This window comes from Panthera uncia, assembly GCF_023721935.1.
Source record: "Panthera uncia isolate 11264 chromosome B3 unlocalized genomic scaffold, Puncia_PCG_1.0 HiC_scaffold_1, whole genome shotgun sequence".
Classification (NCBI taxonomy): Eukaryota; Metazoa; Chordata; class Mammalia; order Carnivora; family Felidae; genus Panthera; species Panthera uncia.
The window spans coordinates 35,769,643-35,781,396 of NW_026057582.1; the positions used below are offsets into that span (position 1 = coordinate 35,769,643).

General features: G+C 37.9%; 1 protein-coding gene across 5 annotated transcripts in view; it reads left to right on the forward strand.

The window, feature by feature from the left end:
- LOC125908713 (coiled-coil domain-containing protein 170-like) overlaps window positions 1–11,342 on the forward strand; it is a 43,569-nt gene extending 32,227 nt beyond the window's left edge. For all 5 annotated transcript variants that reach the window (XM_049611470.1, XM_049611466.1, XM_049611468.1 and 2 more), the window contains 3 exons: window positions 5,310–5,537; window positions 6,808–7,023; window positions 11,031–11,342. In XM_049611470.1, the coding sequence (XP_049467427.1) occupies window positions 5,310–5,537; window positions 6,808–7,023; window positions 11,031–11,192 (606 nt within the window). In that variant the 3' untranslated portion in view covers window positions 11,193–11,342. The remainder of the gene's footprint in view (window positions 1–5,309; window positions 5,538–6,807; window positions 7,024–11,030) is intronic.
- The last annotated feature ends 412 nt before the right edge of the window (window positions 11,343–11,754 follow it).

Sequence of the window (11,754 nt, forward strand, 5' to 3'; positions counted from 1 at the left end):
ATTCGAAGGAAAGAAGCCCAAAGGAATGACTGTACAAGTGGAGCGTCAGGCACTGTGTTCCCCAGAATGTCAGGACACGAACTGTCAGTGTCGCGACACAAACTGTGAGATCATGATCTGAGCCAAACTCAGGAGTCAGATGTTCAACTGGCTGAGCCACCCAGGCACCCATAAAATGCTATATTAAATTTTAAGAATATTCAATTAACACATGCTCTCTATAACTCTTGAAACCAAGTGAAAAGTTTTTAAGAAAACAATAGTAATTTCCCCCAACCTTCTTTCTGCCTATTTTACCCCAGTAAACAGTAGTATATATATCTTCTACAACTATTGCCATGGTTATGGAAATAGTCAAGTACATGTATGTAGGTACTTTTTATAAAACTGGGACTGTGTGGGGGCACCTGGGTGGCTCAGTATGTTAAGCATCTGATTCTTGGTTTCGACTCAGGTCAGCATCTCAAGCCCTGAGTCAGGCTCTGTGCTGACAATGCGTGGGATTCTCTCTCTCCCTCTCTCTGTCCTTCCCCTGCTTGCACCCTCTCTCTCTTTCAAAATAAATAAACTGGAAAAAAAAAACTGGGACTAGGCTAGTTAAATACTCTTTTTACATAGTAAAAAGTAAGTACCTCATGGTTTTTCCTTAGGTTAAAAGAATGGATTTAACTCATTCCTTTAATAGCTGCATAGTATTCCACAGAGTATATATAACTTATTTATTTGATTAGTTCCCTACTGATGGACTACTAAATTATTTCCACCTTTTATGCCACTACAAATAATGTAGCAATAAATATATTTATACATATGTCTTTCCACATAGGTGCTTTCTCCCCCTAGGCGATTGAGTTCTAGATATGAAATTATAGGATCACAGTGTATGAGTATTTTAAATTTTAATAGCCACTGCCAAAATACTACCTTCCAAAAAGCAAGAGTTTCACTTTCCAAATAGAAATGCCCGAGTGCCTGCTTCTTCTTCACAGCCTAGCCAGCATTGGATGATGTCATTCTTTGAGAGAGAGAGAGTTGGGTTAAAATAGTATAGTTATAACATTTACCTGATTACTAGTAAGGCTGAGCACCTTGTTTTTTGTTTGTTTGTTTGTTGGCTTCTTGTATTCCTTTGCTTCCCTACTCCTCACAATTTGGACCTCATATGCAGAAGGTTGAGTTAATCAAACTCTATGGTTCATAACACACTATCTTGGGTCATGGAAGAGCTTTCTCTTATTTATTTACTCCTTTTAAGTCTATTTTCCCATTCCCTCTTCCAAAAGAGAGCAATCTAATGTGTTTAATGTGTATCTTTTTGTCTATACAATGTGGGGGTTAGGGGTGCTGACACCTTCCCCATGTAGTTGAAAGGTCCCATGTATAATTTTTGACTACCTCAGAACTTAACTACTAATAGCCTACTGTTGACCAGAAGCTTTGCTGATTACATAAAGAGTCAATTAACACATATTTTGTATGCCATATTTATGTATATGGTATTCTTATGATAAAGTAAGCTAGAGAAAAGAAAATGTTAAAAAAAAGTCATAAGAGACAATACATTGTACCATGAGAGAGTACTGTACCATGTTGATAAAAAATTTGCATGTAAGTAGACTCACACAGTTCAAACCCATGTTGTTCAAGGGTCATTTGTGTATGTTCTTTTAAATATACTTTTATTTTATTACTTATTTAATTTATTTATTTACTTATTTTAATTTTATTTTTTAAAATTTATATCCAAATTAGTTAGTATATAGTGCAACAATGATTTCAGGAGTAGATTCCTTAGTGCCCCTTACCCATTTAGCCCATTCCCCCTCCCATACCCCTTCCAGTAACCCTCTGTTTGTTCTCCATATTTATGAGTCTCTTATGCTTTGTCCCACCTCCCTGTTTTTATACTATTTTTGTTTCCCATCCCTTATGTTCATCTGTTTTGTCTCTTAAAGTCCTCATATAAGTGAAGTCGTATAATATTTGTCTTTCTCTGACTGACTAATTTCACTTAGCATAATAACCTCCAGTTCCATCCACGTAGTTGCAAATGGCAAGATTTCATTCTTTTTGATTGCTGAGTAATACTCCTATATATATATATATATATATATATATATATATATAGCACACCTGTATACTCCAATACTCCAGTATATATATATATACTCCAATATATATATATACCCCAATATATATACTCCAATATATATATAGTACACCTGTATCCCTTGGATAAATACCTAGTAGTGCAATTGCTGGGTCGTAGGATAGTTGTATTTTTAGTTTTTTAAGGAACCTTCATACCGTTTTCCAGAGTGGCTACACCAGCTTGCATTCCCATTAAATTATACTTTTATATGTGTATTTTAATTTGCATAAATAGTACTGTGGTAAAATCTCATTCTATTACTCAGCATTATATATATTTTTTAAATATTTATATTTAGAGAGAGAGAGAGAGAGAGAGAGAGAGAGAGAGAATCCCAAACAGGCTCTGTGCTTTCAATACAGAGGATGACCCGGGGCTTGATCTCACAAACCATGAGATCATGACCTGAGCCGAAATCAAGAGTTGGATGCTTAAATGACTGAGCTACCCAGGTGCCCTCAGCTTTATATTTTTAAGATCCACATAGTATTGCTATTTTCTCATCTAGTTCATTGCTTGTGTCTACTGCATGGAATTCTACAGTGTGCACATGGGCCATGATTTGCCTGTCCACTCCTCAGTGATGAGCACCCCAGTTACCTCTGTCTTTCTGCCACCACAAATACTGCTACCAACATCCTTGTACAAGTCGCCTTAAGGACCTGTGAGAGAGTTTCCTAGGGGTGTTTGTTCAAGATTGGAATTGGTGGTTCATTGGATAGATGGACATTTAATTTGATTAAGTACTGCCAGTCGGCTTTCACAGAACAATAGTCCCACCAGAGATACAGGAGGGCTCTTGAATCTCCACATTTTTGTCATTTCTTGGCATTAACCAGCTTCCTAAATTTTCCTATTTTGGGGGGTATAAAGTGTTGTTAATTAAATTTGCATTTCTCTAATTAGTGAGTTGGAGCATTTCTTTTATCTTTTTTAGTCTTTTGGCTTTTTAGTCTTTGCCTGGATGTTTCCTTCACCCATTTGCCTATTTGGGTTCCTGTCTCTTCTTGTTAATTTCCAAAACCGTGTGCATGCCTTCCTCACCCTGCTTGGGCTGTTACCCTCCATGGCAGGTCACCTCTCCACCTGGGCTCTCCTTTCACCCTGGTCAGGCTCTGAGTCCCTCCGCAGGGCAACCCACCTCTGTGTCCACTTCTGCCAGCCCGCTTGGGTCACAGCTTTTCTCTTTTCATTCTGGCGCCTACCTTGTCCCGCCCATCTACCAGCATGAGGACTATATTGTCCAGAGAGGAAAAGAAAGGAAAGGAAGAATAAGAAGAGAAGGAATAAGAGCACCTGCTTTATGTTTAACCTTTCAAATATCCTAATAAATGTGCTTAGTTAAACTATAATTATTCTGTCAAGAGGCAGTTTAGCTTTGTGCCACAAATATTGACATGGACTGTTTTCCTTATTTTTCATTTTAAACATAGTAATACATTTTTAGGTTTCCAGATGCATGGGATTTAAGATTTTTGTCTTTTATTACAACATGCTGGAAGTACCTGATCCCTGAGAATTTATTGAGACTTCTTACATGGCTTAATACTGGATTGATTTTGGTAACTGTTCCACGTGTGCTTGTAAAGAATGTGTTCTCTGTTTGTTGGGCATAAAGTTCCATAGATAGTTAATGCTCATATAATTCATATGGTTCAAATTGTCAGTATCTTTGATTTTTTTTCCTTGATTCTGAAAAAGTATGCCAAATTCTCCAAGTATAATTCATTTTATTTATTTACTTACTTACTTACTTACTTATTTATTTTGAGGGACAGGGGCAGAGAAAGGGAGAGAGAGAATTCCAAGCAGGCTCTGCACTGTCAACGTGGAGACTGACACAGGGCTCAAACCCATGAACCATGAGATCATGACCTGAGCTGAAACCAAGAGTTGGATACTTAACTGACTGAGCCACCCAGGTGCCCCTTTACTAGGGTTTTTTGTTTTCTGGTCATGATTGAAGAAATAATGTATTTCTTTTAGATTTTCAACTTTTTGCCACTGAATTATAAAATATTCTTTTAGAATTCTTTTCATATAATTGTCTCTCGGCCTTTTGGCTAAGATCAAGTGTAGAATTATTTTCATATTTTCTGTATCTATGCATTCTGTATGTTTTTCCTTCCTAATATTATGTATTTTTTACTTTCTCTCTTTTCTCTTTAACCAGGCTTGCTTGGGGCATCTATTTTATTCTTCCAAAGAACAGTTGGGTTTTTTTTTTTAATACAAACGTTATTATCTTTTGATTTATATATAGTGAAAATATATGGTATTTTTATTCAATTTTTATCCTCTCTTTTTTTCTGGTACTAATTTTATAAAGTATAGATTATTAGAAAGAATATAATTAAAATCACAGTAATCCTAGCACTGTAAGATAAGCAGTGTTAAAATATAGGTATAATTCTAATATTTTTCCATAGAGGGGCACCTGAGTGGTTCAGTTGGTTAAGCATCTGGTTCTTGATTTTGGCTCAGGTCATGATCTTGCAATTCATGAGATCGAGCCCCCGGTCTGGTTCTGAGCTGACAGCATGGAGCCTACCTGGGATTCTCTCTCTCTCCCTTGCTCGCTGCCCCTTCCCCACTCATGCTCTGTCTGTCTCTCTCAAAATAAACAAATAAATACTTAAAAAGAATATTTTTCTATACCTATGTTAACATAATTGGTAGGCAGTTTTTCTTAATCCTCCTTCCTTCATTTAGTTGTAGCATTAATATTTTCTTTTAGTAAATATTTTTGAAGCTTGACTTCTAGGGAATGTATAATCAATAATATGTAATTTTTTGGCATTTGCACTGTTACTGCTTTTTTGTGTTATAAATAATGTAAAGAATATATTTGCGTATGCATCTTTACTAAATATTTCCTTATAATACATTCCTTGAAAAGCTGATCTCCTCTGTTACCATCCGATGTTTATGAAATTGTCTACTTACCTGTGCCCTTGTTAGCACTGAGCCACCCCTTATATTGTCATACTTTATTTTCCAGATTATTTTAATAATGCATATTTATGGTGAAAAAAAATTTACTTATATAAGTATTACTGTCTGCAGTTTATTAGACTAGAGTAGATGTGGTATGCTAGTGTGGAACACCACCTTAAAGCACAACTTCTTTATTTCAATACTGTTGATTTCTGCAAAGGAAAACTCTGGGATTAAGAATTCGTGGATAGCAGAACATGGCAAGATATCCAAACAGCTAGAGAAAGACAATGAGCAACAAACACTATTGAATATTCAGCAGAATTTGCAGAATGCTACGACTCAAAGATTAGAGGAGAAAATTCAGAAACTTCAGAAACAGCTGAGTGATTTGAAATTGTCAAATAAAAGTATGAAAACTCAACTGACAAGAGTAAATGTCCTTAAGGTAAGTAAAGGAAGTGAGCTTTCAAAGATTCACTTAAGCTTTGGTCTTGTTACTATTTTAGCTGCATGTTTCTCATTGAATTAAAAAGCATTCTTATATACACACATAAGAATATATATTGGATAATAAAATTAGATGCATGCAAATCTACCATTTATCTTAAGAACGAGAGCATTATCGGGGAGCCTGGGTGGCTCAGTCGGTTGAGCATCCAACTTCGGCTCAGGTCATGATCTCGCGGTTCGTGAGTTCGAGCCCTGCATCAGGCTCTGTGCTGACAGCTCAGAGCCTGGAGCCTGTTTCAGATTTGGTGTCTCCCTCTCTCTCTGCCCACCCCTGCTGGTGCTCTCTCTCTCTCTGTCTTTCAAAAATGAATAAACATAAAAAAAAAATTTAAAGAACAAGAGCATTATCAACTCCACTGAAGCCATCATGTATTCTCTTCCCTACTTCTCAAAGGTAACTGGTATTCTAAATGTTGGGATTCTAGAACCCTTGCTTTATTTTATTTTATTTTATTTTATTTTTTTTAACGTTTATTTATTTTTGAGAAAGGGAGAGATACAGCATGAACAGAGAGGGAGACACAGAATCTGAAGCAGGCTCCAGGCTCTGAGCTGTCAGCACAGAGCCCGATGCGGGGCTTGAACTCACGGACCGAGAGATCATGACCTGAGCCAAAGTCGGCCGCTTAACTGACTAAGCCACCCAGGCGCCCCAGAACCCTTGCTTTTTAAGTTTTATTTTGGTCTTTCTTATTGGGGTAATAGTTAAAAGTTTTACTCATTTAGGGGGCTCCTCTTTGGATCTTCTCCATACCAAGCTTCGCTGTACTATTTCAAGCATACATTTGATTCCTTAAACCAAAGGTGCGCTAAATACTTATGGATCAGTGTGTTTTTTTTCCCATTCTATCACAATATTTATCTTACTTCAAAGCCAGTTATTGTCTGTATTTCTGAATTTGGCTAGCAGAGGCTGTAAGACTTTTGAAGGCATGGAATACTCGTTAAACGTCTTTAAATCCCAAGTGTCTAATTGATACAGGTGCTCAGTGACTGTTGGTTATTGATGAGTTTGATGGTTAAGAAATGTTCTCTTAATTCATAAATTATGGAATTTTCTTTCTTTTCCGTATATCAGGTCAAAAAAAAAAAAAAAACAAGAAGAAGAAGGAAAAGAAGCATGGGTTATACCATGCATCTTGTCTATTATTTAGAAAAGATCTAATCACAGCCATGTCCCTTCCCCCAACCTTATACCCTCACAGGACAAAACAATTGAAAAGCTCAGGCAATCTTTAACAAAAGCTGAACTAACGCAAGGGAAGACAGTTATGAAAACAGACAACTTGAAAACTACATCAGACTCTGCCAAGACAGAGGAAAGAGGAGACAAAGAGAAAGTCCATCAGATGTTAGACGCCATCAGTCCTGAGCGCTACACAGCAAAGAGCACGCTTGATAAACTATCAGGACAACAAGAGGTTTGTTTTATTACTTTATTAAGATTCTTTAAGTCGAAGTGATCAACACCCATCTCAACTTAGACTCTAAGCCAGATAAAAAGGACGTTGTTGGCTTATGGAATCAAAGGTGAGTTAAACAGCCAGACCTCTGAGAGGGCCCCAGGATCAGTGCCTGGAGCCTCATACAGCTCTTTTCACCATCTCTGCTTGGCTTCGCCATGTATGTAAGCTTGCTTGATATTTAGAGATTCTGTGACAGGAGAGAGAATCCCAAGAAAGTGTCTTATAAGCCCAGCTTAGATCAAATGCCTATTCCTGGTAAATCCTCCGTGGCAAAGGAGGGGATATATGATTATCTTACGTTAGGTTTGCATACACATCCTCCGATTAACCGGTGACAAGGAGGAAAACGATGTGAGAGACTGGGAGTTCGGGGGAACCCACGTGTCTGGGGCTGAGTCACTTTTAGGAAAAGAGGGCTGTGCTTCTAAATTTGCTTAGATTTCCACTGCATTTACAGAGCACATGTTTTCGGAGAATTTTTTAAAGGCTAACTGGTAATTTAGGGCTATTGTGAGATTATATGCCGCCTGTCCATTATTAATTCTTACAAAATATGTAACTTTAGAGATTACCTTAAGAAATTCTTAAAACACAAAATCATGATATTATTTGGCTTTTTCTCTTTTTAAACTTCTGCTTATGTATATTCTTGTTTTTATTCTTCTCGATGTTCCTTATTATATTTTCAGTCAGATCTCTTCTACTTTGGGTACTCTGTAGCTTACTCCTTATCTCTGAGATGACTTTGTCTTGTTCTTGCCTGACTTCAACCTGACCTCACATCTTATCCATGAGACATCTTGGATATCTTTTTTTGTACATTTGTATTCTGAATACTGTATTTCTGATTCAAAACAAAGGTTTCCCCCCCACCATGTCTGCAAATCCTTGTTTGATATTTAATCCATACCGGGTATTGTGTCAAACATGTTTCTTTTGCTTCATGGGAGTTCTTTGAAGGGGGGTGGGGGTCGGGGCAGAGTTTCATCACCTGACTAGTTTGGAGGAGGCTATTTTCTTCTTAAGGAAATTTGGATGGGGGCATCTGGGTGGCTCAGTCGGTTAAGCGTCCGACTTGGGGTCAGGTCATGATCTCACGGATTCGTGGGTTTGAGCCCCGCATCGGGCTCTGTGCTGACAGCTTGGAGCCTGGAGCCTGCTTCAGATTCTGTGTTTCCCTCTCTCTCTGTCCCTACCCCACTGGCACTCTGTCTCTCAAAAATAAATAAACGTTAAAAATTTTTCAATAAAAAAAGAAATTTGGATGGATATTATTTGCCATTTATCTATTCACTTTAAAATCCTTTTAATTGTCCTGCCCTCTCAATTTTAGGTGTTTCTACTTTACGTAGTTACAGGGCAGGGTTTACTTACTTAGTTACTTAACTCAATACTACCCTCTTGTGTTGGTACAGTAAGTGCAGTTTCTAAAGTTTACCACCTCAAGTCTTTTACGTTGAGGTGTGGGGGGGTTTATGTGATGTCTGATTCTGCAGTACACTCTTGTTTATAGAAATCATTCATTTCCCACTGTTTGCTTTTCTCTTTTCCTTTATCTCTAAACCTCCAAGGAACACCTTACCCTTCCAAGTATCTCTTTCTCCCCTCAGAAACCTTGTCCTTTACAACTGCCCATTTCGGCTAATGTGTTTCCAAGGCCCTCTCTTTTCCCTCTCACTTGCCAGGGTTCTGACCCACTAGGTCTTGGACTTCTCAGTATTTCCTCATTTATGCATTGTCCTATTTCTGGGCCGCCCCTGGAGGCCAGCTGCATCCTTCAGCCTGGGCTCATGATTTATGGGTGATTAGAGCTGCTTTCCTTATAAGGGAGGAGGGGTGGAGACAGATGGATTTTGGGGACTGCTATTATCATACAACAAATCTGAAATCAAAAAAGGAATTACCTGGCACAAAAACAGACACATAGACCAATGGAATAGAATAGAAACCCCAGAACTAGACCCACAAAAGTAAGGCCAACTAATCTTTGACAAAGCAGGAAAGAACATCCAATGGAAAAAAGACAGTCTCTTTAACAAATAGTGCTGGGAGAACTGGACAGCAACATGCAGAAGAAGGAAACTAGACCACTTTCTCACCCCATTCACGAAAATAAGCTCAAAATGGATAAAGGACCTGAATGTGAGACAGGAAACCATCAAAACCTTAGAGGAGAAAGCAGGAAAAGACCTCTCTGACCTCAGCTGTAGCAATTTCTTACCTGACACATCCCCAAAGGCAAGGGAATTAAAAGAAAAAGTGAACTACTGGGACCTTATGAAGATAAAAAGCTTCTGCACAGCAAAGGAAACAACCAGCAAAACTAAAAGGCAACCAACGGAATGGGGAAAGATATTTGCAAATGACATATCGGACAAAGGGCTAGTATCCAAAATCTATAAAGAGCTCACCAAACTCCACACCCGAAAAACAAATAACCCAGTGAAGAATTGGGTAGAAAACATGAATAGACACTTCTCTAAAGAAGACATCCGGATGGCCAACAGGCACATGAAAAGATGCTCAACGTCGCTCCTCATCAGGGAAATACAAATCAAAACCACACTCAGATATCACCTCACGCCAGTCAGAGTGGCCAAAATGAACAAATCAGGAGACTATAGATGGCGGAGAGGATGTGGAGAAACGGGAATCCTCTTGCACTGTTGGTGGGAATGCAAATTGGTGCAGCCACTCTGGAAAGCAGTGTGGAGGTTCCTCAGAAAATTAAAAATAGACCTACCCTATGACCCAGCAATAACACTGCTAGGAATTTACCCAAGGGATACAGGAGTACTGATGCATAGGGGCACTTGTACCCCAATGTTTATAGCAGCACTCTCAACAATAGCCAAATTATGGAAAGAGCCTAAATGTCCATCAACTGATGAATGGATAAAGAAATTGTGGTTTATATACACAATGGAGTACTACGTGGCAATGAGAAAGAACGAAATATGGCCCTTTGTAGCAACGTGGAGGAACTGGAGAATGTGATGCTAAGTGAAATAAGCCATACAGAGAAAGACAGATACCATATGTTTTCACTCTTATGTGGGTCCTGAGAAACTTAACAGAAACCCATGGAGGAGGGGAAGGAAAAAAAAAAAAAAAAAAAGAGGTTAGAGAGGGAGAGAGCCAAAGCATAAGAGACTCTTAAAAACTGAGAACAAACTGAGGGTTGATGGGGGGTGGGAGGGAGGGGAGGGTGGGTGATGGGTATTGAGGAGGGCATCTTTCGGGATGAGCACTGGGTGTTGTACGGAAACCAATTTGACAATAAATTTCATATATTGAAAAAAAACCCAAAAAACAAAAAAACAAAACAAAACAAAAAAAGGAATTACCTTAGAGATGAAAAGCAAATAAAAAAGCAAATTAAAAAACCTAGGTTTAGTCTATAAAGTGTAAAAATAAAATCTTAGGAGTGCTTGGGTGGCTCAGTCAGTAAAGCATCCAACTCTTGATCTCAGAGTCATGAGTTCAAGGCCCATGTTGGGCTCTGTGCTGGGGGTGAAAAAGACTTAAAAAGAAAAATCTTAAAATGAAAAGGACATTTTAAATAAAGAGTTCTTGTAATAGAAGAGACCACTTTTCTTTCTTTTTTAAATGTTTTTATTTATTTTTGAGAGAGAGAGAGCAGAAGAGGAGCAGAGAGAGAGGGAGACAGAGGATCCAAAGTGGGCTCCGTGCTGAGAGTGGGAGAGCCCCATGTGGGGCTTGAACTCATAAACCATAAGATCATGACCTGTGCCAAAGTCGGACGCTTAACCCACTGAGCCACCCAGGCACTCCAAAAGAGACCATTTTTCTATCTTAAAAATACAATTTCAATGTAGAATGTTACATTTCATAGAGAAATGTTTAATAAGACTACATTTCTGATACTGATTTTATTGTACATAATATGTAGGTGACTGAAACTAATGGTATGACTTGATGTTTTTGGTGGTTTTTTGTAGCTTACTGATTTTCGAGAAACTATTATGAAGATGTTGGGATTTAACATGAGAACAGCAGACAAGGAAATCATCAATCACCTAAGGCTTATTATACAAGATTATAAAGCATCTGACAAACCAAAGGTTGCTTCTCACTCTGAGACTGGACAGGATAATGAATAAAAAAGTTCTGTCCTTTTCATTACTCCCGACAAGAACTCAGTAGATATGGGCATCTCCTGTAGCATCTTGAATGCAGCAGCTATGTTATGAATAAAATGCACTGGGAATTTTTCACTTGAAAAATTCTCACCTTTGATATTTGGCATTTAACTTTGTCATTGTCGTGTTCTACACATTTATTTACGGTCTAGTCTAGATTGTTACTTGCAATATACAATATCTAATTATATTTATTATTAATTGTATTTTAAGCAGGGTATTAATCAGGACTTGTGTTCTTAGTTGTAATATTTATATTTATAGTTAACAGCCTATTTATTTCTAGAGTGAACAATTTCCTGGGTATACCCGCTTACAAATCCAGGTACAGTTGTGTTCTATACTTTGAATCTGTCTTATCTATTTGATTAACTGAGAGTGTGAAAACCAGATACGAAACGTTGAGTGGCAAAAAAGTAATTAAGAATACTTACTTTTTAAAGGCTTTTTAAAAAGTTTATTTATTTTGAGAGAGAGAGAGAGAGAGAGATTAAGTAGGGGAGGGGCAGAGAGGGAGGGAGCG